The sequence below is a fragment of the Calonectris borealis genome, chromosome 2 (genome assembly GCF_964195595.1).
Source record: "Calonectris borealis chromosome 2, bCalBor7.hap1.2, whole genome shotgun sequence".
NCBI classification, from domain to species: domain Eukaryota; kingdom Metazoa; phylum Chordata; class Aves; order Procellariiformes; family Procellariidae; genus Calonectris; species Calonectris borealis.
Window position 1 is genome coordinate 151,868,280 of NC_134313.1, and position 24,889 is coordinate 151,893,168.

The 24,889-nt window shown below is 41.0% G+C and overlaps 1 protein-coding gene across 1 annotated transcript in view; it reads left to right on the forward strand.

Annotated features, from left to right (window-relative positions):
* KIAA1217 (KIAA1217 ortholog) overlaps positions 1-24,889 on the forward strand; it is a 245,689-nt gene that overhangs the window by 135,822 nt on the left and 84,978 nt on the right. Inside the window, exon 3 of the mRNA XM_075143936.1 lies at positions 10,339-10,534. Within this exon, the coding sequence (XP_075000037.1) occupies positions 10,339-10,534 (196 nt within the window). The remainder of the gene's footprint in view (positions 1-10,338; positions 10,535-24,889) is intronic.

Sequence of the window (24,889 nt, forward strand, 5' to 3'; positions counted from 1 at the left end):
AAAAATCACAGCATACTTATATGTTGCTTATCTCGTCCCCAGAATCAGCTCTCATATGCTCATATCCCGTGGGTCTGTAAAATTCAAAAGATTCTTTGAATTACTCTCTTATTTATGATGTTGGCATTATAATTACTTGCTAAATAAGATTCTTTAACAATGATGTCCTTGTTATCAAAGCAGTTGCATTTCTTTGCCTGGTATGAATAGCTGCATGCTCTGAACGGGGCAGCAGCAGTGGTTGTGGGAGCCTGACTCTGGCTGAAGGAGGAATCGATTGCTCAGAGAAGGTTGTTTAGAGCACTATACAAAATCTCTTTTACCCCCACCTCCACCCTGCAGGCAAATGAAGATTAAGGAAAATATAGGACCTCCACCTATAAGGACTGAAAGAGCAGTAGGCAATTTCCCCTCCAATTTGCATCTCATTCATGTGTTGGAGGGAAAAAATGTTTGAGGTTTTTTGGCCCTTAAACCCCTAACTTAGCACATTTTCACATTCTGTGCGCTTTAAGATTAGATGTGGAATGGTAAAGAGAGATGTGATTGGAGAATACTTTTTAATCATACCATAGTTTATCTTTTATTCTTTTTAAAGTTGTGGTTAATCAAGAGTAATACAGTATTTCTAAGTTCTGCTTGAAGGATTCCATGTCTCTGTAGTAAGTGTGAAACCAACACAGAAGTGTAATGACTGCTGCTAACTCCAGCCAAGAGTTGTATCATTTCTTAGGAAGAATGCATATTTTGCCATTTCTTGTCAGATATGGTTGCTAGACATACTTTTGAATCTATGCGGCTCAACTCTCTGCCATTAACTCTTATATTAGAAGAACATTCTCCATTTCTTTGACACACCACCACACATAGCGCATCCGAACTGAGTCCAGCAAGGGTCCTGAGAATATTGCATAGTACATATCGATAGAGCATATTGTTCCCTGGCACATCTGCCTTTCCTTCATTATTTTTCAGTGTCTCGTCTTGTCTCGTCTCGTCTCGTCTCTTCTCTTCTCTTTTCTCTTTCTTTACTCAGTATACTTTCGGTATGAACAGGTTATTCTCTTTTAATTTCTATTGTTCTCCTTTTTCTTTTCCTGTTAACAATTATGTCTCCCCCTCCCCTTCTTTTCTCTCTTTGATCCACAGGTTTTGCACTGCATGTTGGTCTCCCTTCATTCAGAACTTGACATTCAAAGGTACTTGATGAAAATTGAATCCTCTCAGAGAGTTAGTACTGTACTTTCTTTTTTCTGCACTCTGCTGTGGATTGAGTTTGTTACCCTTTAACTGTGTGTGTCTTGCTTCACAACTAGTGTTCTCAAATAAATATGGATCTGCATGCTTTTTCCCTCTGTATTTCACAGCAGTAAAGTGTCATTCATATAGATTAATTGCATATGGGAGTGTGATGCATGTGCATCCTTTGACAACTTTTAAATTCTGTTTTTTCCTTTAATGGCATGATAGACAAGAAGTCCACACTCTTGTCTTAGGTGCTTTGAAATCCAGCAAAATTCAGTGGGAGGTCCTAGATAAATATGTGATCCCTACCAGCTGTCCCAATTCTAACTTAATTATGTATTTATACATACTTGGAACTGGCTTAAGGGGTAAGAGTCTTGCTGTAAAGTTAAGGACAGCTCTGTGGGCACAGCAGTAAATATTTTTGTATTTGACATGCAAAAAAGCTTAGTTCTGCAACTTGCAAATTGATTATATGTACACTGTGCACCTGTGAAGTCACCTGTATCTCACATTCTTCCCATTGAGCTCCTCTTCCATTTTTATATGGCTTGTAACGCCATATAGAATGGATGTCTACTACAGTTACTTTTTTTCCCCGCAGGCAGTGCATGTACACATGCCTTTTAGATACATACGTAAAAGGTGCCTCTGCATGGTTTCTACTGCAGACAAAAGCACATTCACAAAAGCACCAAGATAACATGTGCTGCAAGCAAGGAATGAGGCCTCGGAGCACGCAAAGTGCACAGCGGCTCATTTGCAGCTGATTTGTCGCTTCCCAACTCGTTTTGTTTCCACTTACAGGATTTAAATAGGCCAATAAACATGCCGACCACAGGGAAGGGTGGGAGAGGCAGAGGTGTGAGCAGTCAGGCTTCTCCCGCCTTTGCCAAGGAGATGGCCTCGAGGGAGGGAAAAAGAAGATAAAGGGCACGGTGACAAGTTGGAGAAGCTCCTCTCTGCCACAGCATCTCTCTTGCAGCAGCCCCCTAACTCTCCCCAGGTGCCAGAGCAACAAGCTCTGATAAGCGCTTCATCACACGGTTGTTTCCATCCGTAGAGGCTAAAAATAAGTCGCCGGCGTGGGTGTGCTGCTGCCGGCGGCAGCTCTGCCGCCCGCTTGCTTCTCCCGGGCGTTCGTTCTTGCTGGGGGCCGGCAGCGCCCACCGCCCGCCGGGTCCGGCTCACACAGCGGGCAGCTCGCACCCTGCCCCGAAGACCTCGCTCCCACTCACCAGCCTTCGCGTTGATGGCTCTTTTTTCGGTTAGTTTTAAAATAGCACGTTAATTAAGAACTCCTCCTTAGCTTGTAGAAACACGGAAAAACAGGTTTTTCCAGGACCGCTGCATCGTGTTCCTTTGCTTTGGGAAACAGACACCACAAAAACAGACCCTCCTATTTTCCTTAGGGACATGTGTGGGAGAACAGGGATGGGTAGATAATCATTTTCTTGAATCAGAACACACTATCCCCTAGGTACACTTAGGCATCTGGTATATATTCCCCCCCCCCCCCCCCCCCCCGTTTTTGCATGTGGTTTTAAGCATGTAAAGATCTTTCCCCTTTAATCAGCATAATGACAGTTTTTGTTTAAATCATCCTTTTAATCTTCGGAGTTCTCATGATGGTTTTGGGGATTGTGTAGGTAGGAGTTACCTCACCCGCTGCTGATGAAATGCAGCAATCTCCCGGATGGAACAAGGGGTCATGCTGGCTCATGAATACTTCACAGTAGGGTTTTTAGGAGGGAAAAGAGAAATAGCTTCCAACTGAAACTGCCATAAGATTTTAATTAAGACAAATGTTGATGTCCAGGCTGGAATTTATGGATAACTTATTTAAACAAGGTAATAATAAACTGAAGCTATGATGCAAGAATATGACAGAGACTGTGAAAGAACAAATTTTGCTGTGAGCAAAATTGATGGAGCCATAGAAGCCTTTGCAGGGAAAAACAGTGACGTGATCAGTCACTTTTTAAATTTAGCTATCACGTATAAATAAATACTACATGTCACAAAGCATTAGAGTAAAGCAGAGAGTTATACGATTTTATTTTAAAATGAAAGATTTCTTTCATTCAGTGTGATTGTTGCTTATTACCAATGGTGGGTGACTATTAGTTTTGTCTATCGTTTTACTTCAATTTCTACCCTAAAATCTCAGGCTGGGGTTTGTAGAAAGAGAAAGCCTTGGATTTGGACAGAAACATACTGAGCAATATTTTTACACTTCAGCATGGATGGCTTGGGTTTTTCTGATATTTCATGTATTCCAAAGAGATGCCACAGCATGTCGCATATTTCAGTCTGGACTTGTCTGGACCAATTAAGCTGCTCTTAGACGGGTTGCTGAGTTCCTTAGGGCAACATTTTCAAATGCAAGTTCCTCCAATTAAACATCTGAATAAGAGGTCTGGCAGCGTAAGTGCTGAGCACCTACAGCTTTTATTGCTTCTAATAAATATCTTTACTGTAAACACACAGCTTTCCTGAAGAACAGGCTTCAATTTATCTAGGCACTTACAGTTAGGAACGAAAGTTTGAAAATGTTGTTTCGTGTCAGTCATTTTAAGAGTTTCATGCAAAACTTTCTCTGGTAACTCGGGGGATCACCCTGCTTGAAGAGCAAGCTGTGGTCCTGTGAAGGGCGAGCAGGAGTCGGCAGCCTGCCGATGTCCTGCTCCGTGATTCACAGAACTCAGGATTAAAAGAAATGGGTTTTGGCAGCTTGCCACGGCAGGGAGCATGCAGCTGGCCACCAACAGGAGCTAGCAAGGCTCCTGGGAAAATGTGCAGATTTTTAGGATGATTTGAATATCATTCCAACCTAAAAATACGGCAGATAAATTCTGACATGTCATTAGACGTGTTTTTTTCTGCTAGGTGAAATAAACTGGGGTCAGCATCAGTGAATACAAAGAGTGGTGATAAAGATCCTGTCATAAGCAGAGAGGAGTTTTGCCTTCAGATAAATTCATAGAAATGAGTAAAATCACCACTCAGCGTGGCGTTCTGACCCCGCCGTAGCAGTGGGCTCTGGTAATGCGTGGCTGTGACTGAGCATTACCAGGTTTTAATGCAGCACCTTCCTGTGGCAGCTGGTGCCACTGGCTGAGTTATCTTCCCTTCCTCGTTCATGCTGGGAGGGAAGGGGAATGCTTTCTTTTACCTTACTTGGGAAAATTCTTCTGGGTCTGTTTCCTCCCTTCCTCAGAGCGTGAAAAGATCTGCACCGGGGCTGTACCTCAGGTTCATATACACTGAATTCATTGCTCTGCTTAATTACCGCACTGCAGGCGACCTGGGGAGGGCTCTGTGATTTGCACTCTGCTTGCTTTTCTCCTGCGGTGAGTATGGTGAACTCAGGCTTTCCCCTGGACCGCCGGCGGCAGGAGGAGGCCGGTAGCACCGCAGCCAAGGGGGAGCTCGGGCAGCATCCAACGCAGAACATGCCTCTAAGTCAGGGAGGCTGCAGGCAAGTGGGGTACCTTGGTTCAGTGCTAGGGACGGTGGGCAGCCGTGGCTCAGGCATTGTGTCTCTCCTTATCACGGAGGAAAGACTTCTGGCCCATTCATACTATAGAAATTAATATTGCCTCCGAACTGAGAGTGCTTGTGAGCAAGGACCGGCTTTGTAACCCGTTGTCATTGATTCAACAGAAAACAGTGAAACGTTTGTGTTCGAAATACAGAAATGAAAGCCAGAGACATCCGCTAGCCCATGAGCAGCCATCGGGGAATGGTATAAATAACTCCTACAGAGTCTACATGGTGTCGAGTGGGCAGTTGTCCTCCTCCTCTCTACAGCTCTCGAGAGCACAGATTCTGGCGTGCGCCTGCTCCTGGCATGGTACCGTTTCCAACTGATGGTGTCTGAAAGGAACATGCCATAGATTTTTGCATCTCATAATGATGAAATAACACACAGAGAAAAGTGAGCTTGTCATGAAAGGTGGTTTTATGTTGCATTCAGCTGCTGTATCACCCCCCTCCCCAGTTCCCCCAATGAGAGAGAGTACCCAAATGCATCCATTGCACAGATGTAATATGGACTTTAGTTTATATAGACATGTATAAGCATTTAACTTTTCTGAGAAAGTGCGATGGAAAACATTGTTACAATAAATGCTTAAAAATAAGAACATGTGGGTAGTATTCACTTTCTCTCCAACAGCAATATGTTACTAATAGCATGTCCAGACAAGTAAAACCCTGTAGTTGTGATAATATGGGAGCCCAAAGACTCTGTATCTTTGGAAAAAGCAGATCCTTCCTTCAGACAACCATAATTTGGACAATTTGACACAAATATGATGAAGAAATATTATTCTTGCAGTAATAAGAGCTCATGTGCTCTGACAATATTTCAGAGTTAATAAATTCATCATACATTAAACACACCCAGTTTATATGCATATTTGCAGTCTGTCACATATCCAGTAGCCATCTTCGGCGCAAGTAACAGGACAAATAGTTTACTTAAAGGTCAAGAAAAGCAGGTTTCCATTTTTTTTTCATTTTTCTTCTTTATTTGAAATGTCAAGAAGACACTCAAATGTTTTTGTTTTTTTTTTGCCTATGCTAAGTGTGTTCTTTAAAGCACATGATTGGAAAGAGTTATTTTACTAGCACTGTATTATTTTTTGATGTCTTTGTTTACCATTTGTACATTGCCAGGAGTGCTAGCAACTTCAAAGGTGTGTATGATAAGTTTCTTGTCCTGAAGAGATAAGTTTCTGTCAAGATAAAGGCTAAGGAACTTTCTGGAGACAGGAAATAAAAAGTGTGACTTGATGAAGAGATGAAATTGAATCCTTCTTCAGGTCATGGGATTTTTTTCTTAGTTCTTTTTTGTCTAAAAAATATGTGCAGCAAATTTGCAGGAAAGATTTTTAAAAAGGGAAAGAAGGAGAAAAAGGTTTCAGTTATATAGATTAGCATGGAAAATAACTGGAAATGAGCATGAAAGGATGTTATGAAGAGCAGAGCCATAAAACCGGGTAGAACAAAAGGGTGAGAGGATTAGTGGGGGCAAATGTGAGCAGAGGACCAGAGGCAGAAGCATGCACGGCACTTGAAGAACATCTCTGGTGTTCCGTGACTGCTCATTACATTGGCATCTCTGCAGTATTTCACTTTTCCTTATTCAGGCACCTTCTGATTTCACTCCTAATTATTTGAAATTTTATTGCATTCAAAGAGCCTTGCACTTTTTTGCATTTTTTTTCTGAGTCAGTGAAAGAACTAAAGGAGATATATTAAAAGTGCATACTTTGGACAAGCTGTAACAGACAGACATCGGTCGTGAGGCATGATTAACCACAGTTTTAATTCTTGATCAAATCCCAAGAGTAGTTGGAAGATACAGAAGTTGGATCTTCTGTAACTGCTACCTCCATGTGTTATACTTAAATATATACCCTGAAAAGGTTACAGGGATCTATATCCTTGTAAATAAAATAGTATATCCTAAATAAAATACATCTCAAAGCACTATGTAATTATAGGTAATTTTCACCAGAATTGTTCATCTTTATTTTGGCCTTTCGTTTCTCCTGAGCTTCTTACCCAGAACTAGCGTAGATAAGTTCTTTTATTAGAGAAGGTTCAGCTCTACTCAGCTGGCGGAAAAGTCAAGCCTATTGCACAAAGAAACATACAGAGGGATGTCTCCTAACATATAGCTGGGGGGGAAGACGAGGGCTGACTAAGGAAATTTTAACCTAACTAGTATTGGCACAGGGGACGAGAGAGAGACCCGCTGCCTGGTTCTGAACCTTCTTCTGTTTTCTGGCGTTTATCCCAGAGGTGTGGCTTGGAAAGTGCGGGCGTTTCCTTGGCTTTGTGTCCCTGTGTGCGGTATCTGTTTATAAATGCCTTAATGTTGGATAGTGCTACTCCTTAGTGGGCATGTCTTGAGTTCTCTTCTCTGTTAGGTATTATGGTTTTTGCCCTTTGCTAGCAGGTAAATTAAAAAGGCAGCTAGCCAGGCACAGTTCATTGCTTTCACTGGATTTATGCACATGCAGCTACAGTGCCGACCTGACTCTAGTAGCAGCGGTCTACCCTGCGACTCTAGCTGGATTCTGATGTGTCCTGAAACATGGGCTATATGGTGAATATTTATCCTGTAAATGCTTATACTGCATGCTAGTTCCTGAAATACTATTTCCAGCTTTTGAATATTTTAAAAATATGTTAGTGAACATTCTATGGAAAAAATACATATGATGATACAATTTATTAAGTATTTCTTTGCCATGTGTCTTATTTCTCTTACTTGATGTTGTAATCCACACGCTGAACAATTATTGCAAGGATTAGATAACGCTGAAGGTTTCTGCCCTTCTTTCTTCAACTATCTTTACAAGTCCTTGTAGGTTATGGCTCCATAAATGTTGCTTGTCCTCTCCCCTCTTCATGGGCAGGTTTTCCTAAGAAGTGCTGCCTAGGAATCTGCTTGATTATTAAGTAGCATCAAGTTTAGTGCTTATTGCCAATAATAAAAATGCTTTCCTATCAAATATGCACTCATATCTCTCAATTACTTGAATAGCCACTGTTGTTGCTGTGTTTGAGGATTTTTTTATAATCTGTTTAAAATTCAGAATTACTCCTGAAATGCAATGTTTACATGAGCGAGTATGACAAATAGCTTGAAGCCTTTCAAGCTTCATGTCTGAGCAGAATCTGTGATGTGTCTTGCTTCAGAAGGCTCTGGTACGTCTCTTGAGGCTGCAGTATTTGGGCTGAGGAATGAGGGCTGATAAAAGGGTTTTTTTTATAATCACAGTAATGCTGGCATTATCATCCAGGGGGATCTGAGATGCTGTATGTTAGGTCCTAAAGAATTGCCCCAGGGACAACAAAGAAACACAACATGGCTGAGGTTGGCTCCATCTGTGCATTGACAGGACACACTGGGCAACTGCACAGCTGAAACTGTCTCTATTGCTTCTGGTAATGAAGTATCCCCTTACTGCTTAAATATGCACCTGTTCATATGTGTTGATAAACTATATACGTGCAACTGCATGTCTCAAATGACATCTGGGGATTCAAATGAAAGAGAAACAAAAATAAGCAAAAGCAAAGCAAAATAAGCTTGATTCATATTATCAGAATTTTTTTTCTGAAAGAAAGGAAAGCAATCCCTTTCCCAACAAGCTCTGAAGTTAAAGACCTTTTGCAGGTTGATTTTGTGGCTTTTTTTTGCATCTTGTTTTATTTTTAGTTATAGTTTTCTAGAAAGTGAGAATTACGTGCCTTCTAGCTCCCTATTAATGGATACATACAGATAAGTTATTAATCAGTACAAGGAACTACAAAGCTGTAATGGCTTGACTTGGTAGTACTCCTGTAATATGCCTGTGTAAATAAAATACTTCAGCAGTGATGGTTCCCAAGCCATTTTGGAAAGTTGAATGAAGAAGTACTCACTAATCAAATCCTTTCTCTGTGTTTGCAGGTCACTTGTCACCTCTGTAAATTTTCAGGCACAAGTCCCTGTATTTACAACCCGCAGACTAGTGCTGACCATGTCAGAGGCACTTCAAAGCATACTTTAGTTTGCTGAGAAGAAATGTTGTTAGCTTTAAGACCTGCAAAAATTCAATGCTCTTGAACAATTTCACTGCAGGAGATTGGATAATACCTAATATTTTAATATTAGCATTTCAAAAGTGAAAAGTTCTGGAGGATTTAGCTTTCTTGTGAGGTATTTCTAATTTATTGTAGTTTGTGAACAACTGCACAACTTGGCAACAACAGGCCTCTATAGCCAGCTAATGAAAATCTAATAAAAGTTAAAATTCTTCATACTTTCAAGGTCACATAGGGAATATTATGTGATGCATGCTATTGCTGAAACGAGCTCACCTCATTTCACTTGAAAAACCACTGAAAGAACCAGATGTCAGCAAGATAAGTCATCTTGGCTTTCCAGAAAGAAGCAAAATCTTTTCTGGATCTTGACAGCATCTTCAAACCCAGAGTTAAAGTTGATTTTAATACGGGGGATTTTTAATGTACTAGCATCTGCCCTTAAATGATAGGGAAGAGGAAAGCGTATATGTTTTATGACATCTTGTGCCTGTGCTGATTATAGGCCTTTATAAAGTTCATATTTACATACCGGTTTTGGGACAGAGTAAGCCTGCTTTGCTTTGAATTTCTGCTTGTACAGTGTCTGTTCTAGTTTGTTGTCATATAGAGTTTGCTTGAGAGACTGGAAAATTATTCTTCCGAAGTAATAGTAACATGTGGTCGAGGGAGTTTCACTAAACAGTATTGAGTATACTTCTTAAAGCTACCCCTCTTTGTAGAAAGCACTTACAATGTCACTTATAGTTAGCAAGAAAATGTTCAGGACGTTGTATCTCCTATTGAATGTGGTTTTATTAGGCAGATCTTACAGTGAAGAGTCAGTAGAAGTGCGTAAGTGAAACCATCTCCCTCCCCTCCTGAGAGTGTTTTTTCCAGGTACTGTGTTTAGCAATTTACCAGTATGATTGCCCACTAAAAATCATACTTAATTTGGTCAGTTAATGAAGACATTTCTGATTTATGCTGATGCAACAAAAAGCAAAATAATTGTCTGTGATTTCACCTGGAAATGTTGGATGGCTATTTTGGCCTTGCTGCATGACTTGTACCTTTCACAGATGGCACAGCAGAATATACTGAGATTGATAGCTTACAACTACATCACAGTAATTCTTTTCAGAGGATTTTTCCTAGTAGACTTGTCAACATATGAGAGAGAGAGTGTGTGTGTGTGTGTGTGGACATGGCTATGCTACAGCGGTTGTTTGAGCAGCAAGGAATGGCAGTACCATACATCTCCTCAGCATATGTCTTATCCTCAGGGCCTTGTTAGCAACAAAATTTGCACTGTGGACGTACAACCATAAAACCCGTAGCAGAATACCCAAGGACACTGTTTTCCTAAATAACCTACACGGAAGTGGCCTTCAGCATACCAGCATTTGAAGACGTTTGGACGACTTCCTCCTTCTTTTTGTTTTTTTTTTTTTCCCCCCATATTCCAGTTTCAGTAGGCCAATAATGAAATGCTCTGTTTTGCAGACGAGAAGCCCAAAGCCGTCCCAGAGCCCACAGCCCAATTTGGGTGACCAGACAGAACACCTCTCTGAAGCATCTGCAGATTCCTTAGAGGCCATGTCCGAGGGCGATTCTCCAACCCCCTTTTCGAGGGGCAGCCGCACGCGGGCAAGCCTTCCCGTGGTGCGGTCAGCAAACCAAACGAAGGAAAAATCATTGGGTAAGACCCTGCTTCAGTCTTCTCCTCTCTGCTTTTAGCCTGTGTTTTCCCTTTGTGCGTTTAAAATAGTTTTTAAATAGTTTGGGGTTAAAAAAGTGAAGACTTTGGTAGCACATTATTTTTAATGTCAGGTTGTTCTTTGGAAATGAGCTAAGTATGGGGTACTGGCTAATTTGGGGGAATGGTGAAATTATTTTCATAAGATCGGAAAGTGGGCTGGGAACGTGGTAGACAAGGAGAAAGATGCAGACCCTGACATGAAGTGCTGACTAACAGTTAAAACCCAATATTGCAAATACTTTTTGCCACTATGTGGCAGTGAACTTCGTACAAGATTGCACCCTCATTTTCAGAGAGGAGACAGAAGGGTTTTACTTCGTCACCTCTTCCGAGTCAGACCTGGTTGGAAGAAACCTAGAGATATTATTGCCTGACAGATTCAGCTCTTAGTGAAAAGACTTGGTATTTGCGTGGCGGTAGCTTTCCAGGCAGAGGATTTAAATGGATATGCTGACAGAGATGCCCTTTGGGGCAGTGCCCTTCCATCTGCCTGGCAACATGGGTGATATGTTAGCGCAGGTGGACGGCTCTGCTCCCCGCGTTCTTCCCATATCTCAGGATTGAATTAAGCCCAGCTGTGAACCAGAGCTCCTTTTATAAGAGTGGATTTTGTCCTGGAGACTGCTCTCAGCTGATGGGTGGAATGAGTAAAGGCTGTTTTTTTGAGGGAGGACACCAGAGGGCAGTTAAACTGCTGCGAGAAGGCGGCATTAACTTGCATGCGGATCGCTGAGGAAGGCAGGTTTTTGCTCAGAGGTAATAAACTGAAATGCTGCTTTCCTGTAGACTCATCTCCCAACATACAGAGTGATATAAGCCGAAGGCTGGGCTGTAAATCATACCATGCTTGTAAGCTTGTCACGGTGGTTTACTCGTTCCTCAATAATCCAAGACAGTTTCTTTCAAGAGTATTATGATACCTGACAAACACAACAAATGAGGAGAAAACAGGGCTGGAAAGGGTCCCTGCCACCCCAGAGCTGGCAAGTGCAGAGCAGTGGGGCTGGGGACAAGGGGCTGATCCCTGCCCATGTCAGTTCATGGAGTGGCACTGCTGCCCTCCCAAAGCCCATTGGGCCATCAGGCTCTTTGGAGAGAAATTTTGAAGACTCCAAACTGGACAAGATTTTTTGGTTTAGAGGTGTTTTTAAGAGCAAGCGTGTAGCACATGTGTGTTTACTATACATACAGAGGATTCATTTCTGCCTATATGTCACTGCTGGCTAGGGCGTCCTCAGAACGGCTTGCTTCACCCTGAGATTTTCTGGAAAACATGTGATATCAAGTGGATTGGGCCTTTGCAGGTCCCTGGGCGACTCGCAGTCCAGCCTCACCGTGTAGGTTTCAGCTGGCATTCAGCGACTACCCCAGGCCGTGCAGGGTATCTCAGCTCTGAACTTCTGTTTCGGGTGTGAGCTGAGAATTGATAAACAGCTTTCGGGAAGCTTTTTGTTGGCACCAAAGGGGGTGGCCTGCTATGCACCAGTGCTTTGTGCAGTGTTTTCTCCCCCAAAAGCTGAGCTAGAAACAGCTTTCTCATTGTCAGTGTGTACATCTGAAGAGAATACTACAGCCCTGTTTCTGGAAAAGTCTGAAGTGCTCATCACTATGAATAAACCTGGTAGGTTATAGGAAGGGCCGTACTGGATTAGACCAAGAATCCGCCTGGCCCCGTATTTTGTCCCCAGGAGGGACCATAGGCAGCTAGTGTAGGCAAGAGTAAGAACAGGATAAGTATGTGTATGTATGATCCTTCTCCCGAGTACTCTCCCAGCCCCAAGCTATCTTTAGCTTAGGGATTTCGTGGTTATGGTTTCTGCCTGTATAATAACCCTCAAGAGATGTCTCCTCCAGATATTTGTTCAGTCTCCCTTTGAACCCATGTAAATTTTTCGCATCCGCCACAGGACAGCTGTGACTTTGGTAGTGAGTTTTGTTGGTTTACTGCCCAGTCATCGCTTTTCTCTTGCTTTGTTTTGTATTTGCTTATCTGCTTTAAGTTAATGTCATGCCCCCTTGTCCTTGTGTTGGAAGTGACAGCAAATGTTAGATCGCTATCTGCTTCCCCGGGCCATCTCTGATTTTGTAGGCCTGTCATTTCCCTCAGGTCATCTTTTCTCCAGGCTGAGAAGTGCTGCTGTAATCACTTGTTCCTCAATGAGAAACCATCACGGACATTTAATGATCGTTGCTCCCCTTCTTTGCACTTTTTCCAGTTCGACAGTATCTTCGCTGAGATGAGAGGACCAGAGCTACAGAAGCTCACTGTTAAGTAGTCCACTCTTAAACCCTTTTTTTAGCATCTGTGGCATATACTGGAATGTATTGTCTAGGTCCTAAAGGAGGAGGTCACATGAAGATGTACCATTTTATTTAATGGCCGGGATTTCACACCTTGCAAGGGATCCTATCTCAGCCTGTCTTTCATGTACTAGAGACAAGACCCTGGCTTATCCAGCGTGAACAAGCAAAATGCAGCAGTTAAAAAAAAAAGGGGGGAAGCAATGTAATATGAAGCATTTGAGTTGAGAGTTTTTAGATTTGAAACTGGAACAAAATAAGCCTTTTCCCACTTGCATTGCAGGAGGGGTCACAGCTATGTGTGTGGCTTAAGGGTTTATCATACTAGCCAAATAGGAGGTAATATATTGTCACCACCCCACAATCTGTCATTTTCAAGTTGTTCCAGGAACTACTAATAGCAAATAGTTTGTTTTAAAAGATAGGCTAAAAATGGTTCTATAGTAGACAATTTCAGGGTATTATTCTTCAATGCATTTCTTTTACAATAACGTCCTTTTCAGTCTTTTCTGCCAGGGTGTTCTATCACCACCATGAGCAATGTTCTGAAATTTTAATTTTGAGACTCTTTGCAGAGTGTGGCCCTGTTAGGATTGTTTTTACTTCCAGCAGTACAAAGGGAGTGTTTATTTTTAAAAAACAGGAAACTGTTTATAACTTCAATTTTAAAAGCGTCATGAAAATATTTCTGTTCACATGATTTTAAACAAGCTACATATAATCACCTCCTTTTCCATCTCTATTAATTTTTAAATTTAATCTAATTTAAATACAAATTATGCTTTGATCCTCAGCCAATATAATTTCCGTGAGGAAAATGACCAACTTCTGTGAATTTTTATTAATTTTACATTTAATATCTCAATGCCATTGTTTTAAAAACCTGATGTTTTCTTTTTGACATTCTAATTCTTCTATAGGTTCCCATTTTATTAACTACATATGAGTCAGTTTGTTTTTAAATTGTGGTCTGAATTAACATGGAGTCTGAGAAGGAATAGTAGTAATGCATTTAGGCTACCCCAACATCATGGTTTTGTCAGTCAGGACTAATCTAATAGGACATGGTATTCTGACGTGCGAGGCTATCGCGTGCCATGTGGAGTCAACCCAGAAAACAGTATTCCAGTTGAGGGCCCATTTGAAATTTCAGCCACAGCTTTCGAAATGAAGGTCTTTCTTGGCTAAGAGGTCCATCAGAAATCGGCACTTGTCTCATCAGTCTGCAGCCTGGAGACAAAGCGAGATATTAAAATAAGTTAATTCACTGTGCAAGAGAAAATTAAATGTATTTTAAAACATCTCTTTGAAAGCTGGGAGTTTTTCCAGTGCGATATCTGTGGGAAAAAATTATCTAGCAAAACTGTCAGAGCGAGAATCAGCTGAAACCTGGAAAGTGCTCAAAAGCTTTCAGCAAACTTCACTTGCAATTTGCCTGGAGGAAGCAGAACCTGACAAGCGCCAGCAGCCAGCCCGTGCCCGCGCTGCAGCTCGCTGCTGTTGGTGCTCCGGCACCTCTGCAATGGAAGGAAGACTGGCAAATATTTTCACTTGTAGTCTCTCTTGTGGCACATCTGTACAAACGATGGGCCTGATCCTTTGTAAGGGCAGGCGCTGGCATCCTCTGTGGTGACCGAGTGTCGGGGCGGTTGGCGCGATCAGTCGCAGCCCTGAAGGGCAGGGTGTGATTACAACCTCCGACTGCAGTAACAGCTGTACGTGCTCCCGCAGGGCCGGGCTATACATGCAGGGTTGGATTAAGGCAGAATATGGTATTAGGAGGGATTTCCATAAATGCACAAGGATTTGGGTTTGAGAAGTCACTGAGGAGGATGAAGTTTTATGGCTCGCGGGCTGCAGGCGCCTTCTCTGGGTGTCCTGGCCAGGGTGCCCGGCTGCTCTGGTCCAGATGAGTAAGAAGCAGAGGATGACTGGGCTCTTCGCTGGCAAACCTGTGCCTAAAATCAGGTGGCATTGAAAGGCCTCTGCAGAAATGTCTGATTCTGCCAATATTTACATTTTATTTGCCTTCAGAGGGATTACTCACAGGAGTAAAATTACACAACCGCTTAAGGATTGGCATGGGGATGATCTTAAACAATCATGGGATATTCTGAATATCATTTATTAGCCTCCCAACCCCAAATTTTAGCAGGCACAGATTTTAATGTCTGAATAATTAGTTTCCTGCCATTTTCTATGGAAACGCTGTTACTGATTATAATAGTAACACCTGGATCTTTTGTAGGATTTCTTGCAGGTGTTTCTCAAAGCCTGTTAAAAAGACAGTCAGGGCTGTAGTTACAATTTTACACATAGGAAAACTTTTGCGGAGAGAGGGATAGTGACTTGGTTGCTATCATCTCCAATGGTAGAAATAACCCTCTATACATGTGTATGCAACGTACTGTAAGACTTACACAGAAAAATATAAATACTAAAGGTAGACTTATATTGGTGGTAATTAATTGTTGTTTACTATTTATGAGCTAGAAATTAAAATAGACATGTTAAATAAGGCAGAAGATGTGTGAATGGCCATAGATTTTAAAAGAGAAGTCGGTGATTTGTTAGCAGTGGCACTGCCCTCTCCGAGTCCTTAGGGCATGATTCAAGCGTAATGAAGTCAGCAGCATTTTCAGTTTAATTCATGGGAGAGGAACTCCCTGGGAACTGCATTTCAAGTTAAGGCTGAGTATAGCTTTAATGTATTCAGTCATCTTAAAGAAATTTTCCCTATCTTGTCTTTTTACAGTGTATGCAAAGCAGCCAATATGCAAAAAGGTCATGTAAATATTTGCTGTCATGGTCAGATACATTAACATGGGCTGTCAGGTCTATAGGAAAAACAGCCTGAAACAACTAGTTCCAATTATTGAATTGAAACACAGATCCTGGGAAATTAAAATATTCTAAGGTAACAGTAGTTTTCCTGTCCAACTTTTCTAGACTTTATCTTCTTTCATATTTCTTCAAATTATAGCTGAACCTTTTGGACTTGGAAAGAAAAAAAAACCCAACACCTCTTACCTGAAATATTTTGCAGCAAAAGAGCAAAAGAAGGTAAACAATCATATCGACTTATCAAGTGCTGGGAGTTTTTTCTGTTTCATTTATTGTCCTTACATGATTTGTGAAAGACAGCTATATGGAAGACTGAAATATGGGCCTTCCCAGGCTACCCCCCGTGCACTCAGTTATTGTTTACTTAACACATTTTTCCTCTTATAAGAGAATGTCTTGTGTGTACCTGAAAAAAAAATGCTTCCAAGAAGCAATATCTTATTTAGTATATACTGTTTCAACAGAAGCACATTCTGTCTGCCACTAAAAAGCTGATAAGCAGTATATTTTAGATGCTGTATCACACTGGAGCTGTATTTGACTCCATTGCAACAGGCTGTATCAGCATGGATCCAATGGGTTCATTGCCGTGATACTAGAGTAAATGTGCAGTGTGCTAAATAAAACCATTAGCTATCCAAGTCTGTATCTGTCACTGCTGTATTTGTTAAATACTTTTTGAATGCAATCTTTATTATTTATTTGCACTGCAGTAATACTAAAGGACCCCGACCTAAAATGGGACCTCACCGTGTTGGGTAATATACATAGTAAGAAAATACTCCTATTGCAGGACCTCACAACATGAATAAACCAGAATAAAAAGTGGTGAAGATAAAGGGAGAGGTAGAGTAATTGGGGTTCAAATTGATCAACTAAATAAAGCTCTGTCAAGGTGGCTTTTCTCTTTACTCCAAATCATGCCTGCACAGAAGGTGCAATGTCTTCGTCCTGCTCTACCACCACTTCTTATTCTGATTTAGCAGCAGCAATTTGGGCTTTTAGCATTTGGTGTTTGCTGGAAGAGGGATTTGGCAGCTGGAATAGCTTGTACAGGCCAAACTACCCTCCAGAGGAAAGGTAGGAGGCCAGATGGAGCTGTCTCATGGGTCGTATTTGGCACAGGAGCTCTATCACTTGGACAAATTTGATCTGATTTTCATGTTAGGTAAAATTTGTAAGTCTACCTCTAATACAGTAAGTCACACAAACACCAGACCATTCCATTTGCACAAGGGCATGCAAAGAAAAAAGTGAATTGCAATTCCATGCATCGCAAGACATGCAAGATTTTGGCCAAGCAGGGAAGGATAGTACTAGCCTGTCCCTCAGCACAGTGTATTTAGGATTTCCTGCCAGTGCTGACAGCAAGTCCCTGAATGAGGACAGCTCTTGGATTTAGTCATTGCTCCCAATACTGTTTATATATTTAGGTAGTGATTCTAATGCATAGTTACTAGGCTGGGCCTGAGTTCAGGTTTCTGTTCTTAAAGGGAAATACTGTCATCTCTGTGGTATCATGTAAGGCTGTAAGACAGAGATGACAGTATTGTTCTCACTCTCTCTCTCTTTTGCATTTTTGACTATGGAGTAGCCCGATTTGAATAGGATAAGAGGATAATCACTGCATCAGAGGCTTGTTGATAGCCTGCTGATTAGGGTACTGTCTTGGGATATTAGGGGCAATGGTCTGAGCAACTCTCAAGATGGGAGCCCTTCTGGATAAATTTTTAACTACTTGACTGCTTCATAAAAGACAAGCACTTGGTACCATTGCTTCTACCCAATTACCTCCTGTGATGAATAGACCAGCTGCGGGCATGAGGGCAGAGCCGTGGATATTGTTTATCTTGGCGTTAGCAAGGCCTTTCACGTGTCTCATAGCATCCTTGTAGCCACACAGGGGAGATACAGGTGACCTTCAAGGTGAGTACGGCTTAATGCTTAAAGTCTAACTGGCAGCTGGTTTTCAGTGGTCTTCCTCAGGGGTAGACTCTGGGGCCAGTACTTTTTAACATCAACCACCTGGCTGTTGGGATGGAATGAACCATCAGCAGGCTCAAGTCTGACACTAAGTTTGGGAGAGCTTTTCATATGCTGGAGGGTCAGCCAGCCACTCACTGGGACTCCAGCAAGCCAGGGGAATGGGCTAGCAGGAACTTCATGAAGCTCCACAGAGGCAAATTAAGTCTTTCAGCAGGGACAAATAGCCCTGTGTGACAACATAGCAGGGACAGACTGGTTCGGGAGCAGCTTTCAGAAAGGACTTAGGGTCTGACAACAAGCAGGTTGAGGAAAGTGATTATTCCCCTCTTCACAGCATTTGTGAGGTTGCACATGGAGTATTATGACCAGTTTTTATTCCCCTGGTACAAGAGAGAGACTGACAAACTGGAGAGAACCCAGCAAAGGACGTCTTGGCGTTCTTCTCCTTAACCACACTACCTAAGCTCCTGGGTCCAAGATCCTGTTTAATGAGGGCCTTAACAACTTAACAAAAAGTCAAGCTGCTTGTTAGAGCCCTGTAGGTGGGTTTCTGTGTGATGCTGTGACCAGCTGTGCTCTTACAAGCTGATGGCTCAACCCCTAAACTTGCAACTGACAGTAGTGAACTCCTTAGAAATGAAATAACTTCAGAAGTATTGAAGAGAATTCCTACAGTAAATACAGAAAATTTGATAGATGCAGCAAAACTACCGAGTCATGTATGGCCTACGTGACTTTAATACTCCATGACTATAGAGTATTAAAATGGTGACATTCTGCCCTTGAATGCATCAATTCTACATGGGTTAGTACTAAAAAACAGGGCTTATAAAAATAGTTACCACTCAAGTGTGTTTGATACAGCTGATTTATATAGGAAGGAAATGCAATTGGGTAGGATGTCTCTCTCTCTGTGTTTATTCAAGACAGAGAACACATATTCCAAGAAATTTAATTGATGTTTTCTTGTCTTTTTTGCTATTGCCTCTTTAAAAGTTGCTAACAAAAATGTCCCTACATAAAATACTTGCTTACAGTGCCCATAAATGCTTAACATGTCTACGTAGTCTTTGGCAGACCCATCCTCTGAAGTTGTACTAGCCAGCTTACTACCTTTGGCTGGGAGCCAGCTGGCCATGGCTTACTGGCTTCTTCAGAGGTCAGGGGCTCAGCTTCTGGTGGGCCAGAGCAGTGCAGCTGCGAGAGCCTGTGTAGGCATGTCCTGCGCCTGTCCGTGTGTAGTTCTCTGATTTCACTACACTGAATTGGTGAATGTGAACTGGAGTAAATGCAGCATGGCAGAGCCTATGGGCCCTCTGAAAAATAGCTCTGGTACACATGAAATTTCTAGTTCATCTCACTGAGTTGTTCAGCTGTCATTTTTTTATATTTCGTCATTAAGTATCATAGGATTTTTGTGTTCTTCCAAGTTTACTGGCATTGTTTTGTCGGTTAGGGATATGAAAAAGTCATCTTGCTGGTCAGTTGGGCTATTCTGGCAAGAGCAAGGGTATAGATGCACTTATTGTCCAAACGTCATCCTGCCAGAACATTGTTTTCCACCTGGGGAACTGGGTTAAACTGAAATGTTCCCTCAAACTCTCTAGATGATAGAAGTAACTGTCTACATGTGATGGACTTGCTGACATAGGTATATGGACAAAATTGTCTTTTGGCAATAGGCTATTTCACAGTTTTTTTCTGCAATCAGATAGGACAAATACCAGTTTTTCTTTAGCTAAAAAAAGTTCTCCATTTTCTTTTTGGTTTTTGCTTTTTCTTCTTAGCAAGCTAAATGTATCTATTTGTAGAAAAGTGCTCGTATTTGAGTGACAGTTAAAAATCTATTTCTCGTAACAGTTTGGTAGAAATTTTATGCGACTACTGAATTTTCCATGTGTTTTTTCATTAGGTAGCAAATCTATTGCAGAATTACAGCTTTCACTGTAAATAGCAGAAAAGGATGAAATTAAACAGAAACTAAATTAAACAGTTCCTGTTTTTATTGAAATTGTTACCAAACAATTTAATACCTTGAGCAAAACTCTTCAGGCTATTCTGGAAGAAAATTATATAAAATAAGTAATTGTTTTTATTTCATTGAAAGATCTACTTTTTGATTCTCTTAGTATTTGAAGACAGCTGAGGATATTTGTAGACATTTTCTGAATATGGAGGACAGATTATCAGCAGGGAGTAGCTAATGGAAACTAATAGGAGAGCTTCAGGCTAGAAATACCACAAGGATCATGGCAATGACCTTAGACTAGCTGAAAATGTGTGTGGTGAAATAGGAGAGACAAGGCTTGAGGGCGTGGAAGGTAAGAACAGCATATTGAGGAATTTCTTCCACACTGCAAGAGTTGTTACTGTAATGAACTTGTGTCTGCATAGTTTTTGCAGAATTTGGTGATAAGGACACCAACTAGGTGTTATCTCTGTTTTTCTAATAGCTGGGGGCAGGGAAACAATATGGGCCTATGCCACCCTTACAGTCTTATTACAATTTTGTCAAACAAAAATCAAAGAAAAATTGGAAGGATCTTGGCATTTTGGTAAAAAAAAAAAAAGTTGTAAACTGGATTTTGAGGAAATGCTTGGCAGTTTTTAATGTGATCCCCTCTGGATTGTTCTGAAGTGTCCCAACAAAAATAGCTGTCATCAAGATTTTGAAAGTCATCCTTAGTTTTTAAAACTGATGCAAGTCTCAACTAATGTTTCGATATAAATATGAGGAAGAAAGAAGGGTGCATTTTCTCACTTTTGCTTGTTGGCATTGTTGCTGACTTCAATGTGAGAGAAAGTGCAGACAGAGCTGGTGACTCAATGGACATATGGTGGAAGATCAAGCTAAACCAGCATGAAAAGACAAAGACTGTCCATCATCTCAAAAAGATGTGGTTAAGTGATGGTTGGGTAAAGAGTGAAACAGATCTAATGACAACTTTACCAATCTCTAACTCAACATTGTGTTATTTAATTTACTTTAGAAAACATAGCTCAGCTTGATTTCTGGCAGTTCTCACTGCTTTTCCTCACCATATACTCCATATTTCTGTACCTGAAGGTAGAGCTTTCTTTGCTAGTTTATCTAATTTTCCATTCCTTATATATCCTGTACTAATTCCTAATATACGAATATACTTTTTTGATGTTATTACTCACCCAGGAAGATCTGGAGGCCTCCTGTATGTATTTTCCCCGTTTTAGTTATACCTAGCTTTGCACCTTTGATTTAAAGAAATTCCAGAACTCCCAATGCATCCAGGTTTTGATTGCTGTAGTCCAACCAGCTTTACTAATTACTTGAAATTTTCAAATTGGACACAAAATTTCCAGAGGATACATAGAGTGGCTGGGTCAGAAGAGGGTAGCACTGCCTTGTTCACGCCAGTGATTTCTGGTTCTGTGGGAAGGTTTCAATGCTCTAGCACCCAAGCACGCAACATCAGCCAATACAGGTATTATCATCAGTTAATACTTTTCTTCAGGTAGGAACCCATGGATTAAGGTGTTGCTAAATGTCCGTAAGATTTTTCAGTGCAGAAATTTGCAAGATGTCTTGCCTACACAGAGAGTGTCCTGTAGCTTCACAGGAAGGAAACTCATGAACTCCAGTTTAAGCTGTGACTGTATTTTATTTCATAACACTGAGGAGTTATTTAACTCCTCTGCCTCAGTTTTCTCTTCTTTATTACAAGAAAAGAATTATGAGAGGATTATGTGAGTACCAGTATTTTTCCATTTAGAATTCACTGTGTGAGAGAATTAACTGGTACTTGTAAAGGTCACAGAAGATGACTCAGTCATGTTTGTTAACTTATTCTTGATTTATCAGGCATTTTACTTTTCTTTGCTGTTGTGTGCTTCATGTTTTTCTCTCTTAAATAACCAGTTTGTAGGGATAATTCCTGTTCTGTAAATAAAAGCGAGTTGTGATTAAAGCTCTTCTAAGCATCTAAGCTGCCTAGCACTGAGATCGTAATTAGCAATACAACCATGATAACGTGGTGCTTAGTCAGGGTTAGGTCAGCACTGTGTATTAGATGGAGGTGCTGAGAGACGTGAGCTGGGTGGTGTCATGCTGTCTGCATAACGTTAGCTTTTGCCATAAGGAGTAAACCTTTACCAGTTGTAACTAAGGAGTTATGATCTTACCGGTATGGGTACAGTGCTGAGTTGTTTTGGTTATGCAGCTCCTTGCTCTAAAGCCAGCCTGGACCCCGAGAGTTCAGGTATGGTCACCGTTATGCCGTGTGGACACGTCCTCAGCTGCCAAGTGGGTTTTACAGCCCAGCAGCAGTATCTGAGCCAAGCACCTCGCCATGCATCTGGTGTGCCCGTGTGAGCCGCAGCCGCAGCACAGGCAGTCCTCGAAGCTGTACTAGCTGGGCTAAAGGTGCAGGATGGCTGCTCCAGGCATCCTCTACACCTAGTGCTGATGGGTTCAGCTTGTGCCGGAGGCACTGCCTACTAAATCAGGTTAACAGCGCATCTTTCATTGCACTGTGTGGCGTTTCATGTGGAGCAGCCCTGAGAGAAATGACGGAATATTTTGCAAGCCCTTCTGTCACTGACCCTTGGTTAAGGGGGAGCAGAAAGTCTTTTGTTTTTGAAAGAGCTCTGTATGCAGGGGAGGAAAGGGTGATCATATGGTGTGTTTGCATGATCATCATCAGATCTGGGTTTTATGCTTGTAAACCTTTCTTTGAACATGTCCTTTCACCTCTCGGGTGTTTAATTTCCCCTTCTATAAAACATACCTTTCTGTTGACAGGAATGTTGTGAAGCAATTTGTAAAGAGGTTTAAGTTTCTACGACCTGGCTTACACATAAATGTTTTCTGCTACGGCCTGTGTTTAATGCCGTGGCCTGTTGCCCATAGGGTGAAGAACGATCAGAAATTCCAGAGGTATTTCTGAGACTAAGTTATACCGGCATGACGAAGGGGAAAGCTTAACATCGCAGTTTGCCTTGTAATTGTAGGAAAGCCCAGGGCTGGCAGTATCTAGGAGCACCTAGAAGTGGTAGCCACTGTGTTGTCTGACTTGGACTTTCAAAACAGTTACATGGTGTAGTTTCCTTGTTCACAATCTTCATGTTTCAGGTAAATCCATTATAACAGAAGCATAAGTGCAAGAGGAACTTCAGGGTACATGGAGACATCAACATCCATTGTGCTTAATTTTCTTTCCAGCAGCTTTGCTGGCATATGTGCAATGCCCTGACAAAAGCCGTGCTTGAATTATATTCTATTTCTTCTTGCTTTAATTCTCCATGGGAGTAATTTTTTAGCTGAAGGTAAAACAAACCTCCGAGCTCCAGCAGCTTCCATGAAGTTGGGCCTGTGGGTATTGCCGGTGTTCAGAGTTTCAGCCCAGCAATGTGTGAGAGAAAAACAACGTCAATGACTTAAAATAATGGATTTTGAGTCTCTTTATCCTGTCATGCTGAAGCTGGATTTTTAGAAGTGAGCGGTTAGTTTTGTCAAGTAGGAAATGCCCTAAAGCATTGCTATATCATGATACGGATCAGACAACTCAAGAAGAAAGGCAGTAGTTTTTTTAAGGGTATGTGATTTAAGAGCGAGTAAGGAAAAAAGTATTTATGTCATCTTTGAAAATGTATTTTACCCCTACAGTAAGATTGTGGACAAAACATTTCTCTGAGTTGTCTGTTAAAGCTGTATACTTTAAGGCATGATCTTTTTGGATAACACGCATATTTGCTTTGAAAATCCAAGACCCAAAGATACTGTAATTTTGTTTTGGATCAATATTTTGTGGGAGTACTGGAGGACAGGCAGAGTCAAGACTGTTCTGCAATGATTTAGACTTGTGTATAAGGAAGATTTTTCAACTCTACCATTTCTTTTGTGTTAATGGTTTCAGTAGCTCAATATTCAGCATATTTTTAGTGGCCTGAAATGCAAAAACAGCGTTTTCTGCATTATGCACTAACTTTTAAACTGGGCAGAAAAGAGAGTCACAGACACTTGCAAAGCTGATACGCAAAGTCTGTATTTTTAGCCAAAAAATATTTTTTGCCATTTAATCCAAGAAAGTTTCAAATGCCAAAATACAGAAGGTTCTTTATGTTCTTCCTAAGAACTGAAAGCTATCATCAAAAATGAATATGTTTACGCACATCTTGGAACAGTGAAATAAATACAATCATTAAAAACATGTGTACTTAATTTTTTTTACAAATACAGTTGGTTTCTGAATTCTAAAGAATGTTTAGCTGCATAGAATATTTGAATGAGCACTAAAAAGCCAATATTACCTAAAAGAACATAAAGAAATAAATGATGTCTCAAATTAAAATTAAAAAAAGGAAAAATAATTTAATAACCCATTAAATATTGGCATTAAAAATAAAATTCTTAGGAAAATTCTCCTCAGTCTTTGAAAGAAAACTGGTGACTTTTCAGTCTGAGACAATTTTTCCACTGAACGGAAAATAGAAGTTTGTAGTAGGATTCATAAAGGGTCTGATTGCAATCTTAATGAAAGAAAAAGTATCAGCTCTTGATAATAGTAGGAAAATGATGTTAACAGCTCCATTTTATAAAAGCAGCCTAATATTAAATAATGGTTAGGTAATGTTGAGTAGTCTGTTTAGTATTCAGAAAAATTAACATCTTCCTTCCCTAGGTGCAAGCACAATTATCTACCCACTGATTGTAGGAACATTTGCCTATGTATATGTTCATTCCTCTATAGCAATTATGGACAATATAGAGACAAAAATACTAAAGACTAAGGGGAAGGAGGGCTCATCTTAGATTAAAATGCCTTCTCTTCTTTTCATTAAATGTCTTTGTATTCTAGGACCTTAGCTTTTCCCATTGCTTTTGCTCAGTGTTTGTATCTCAGGACTATAAACTGCCCATCCCATTGCTGATTACTTTCAAGTGAGAATCATTGAGTTACCATCTAAGTTTTGTGATTTGCTGAGATTTGATGATGACTGATGGTAACCACATTGAGGACCTTGTGTTCCCAAGCCTCCTGTTTTTATTGGCTGTGGGAGAACAAGATACCGTGCATCTACACTGCAATTACTATGGTGAATTCAGTTTGCGTGAAGTAGAATCATAGCATAGTTTGGTTTAGCCTACCTGTGTTGGTTATTGGTAGATGCAAAGGCATGGCAGCACAG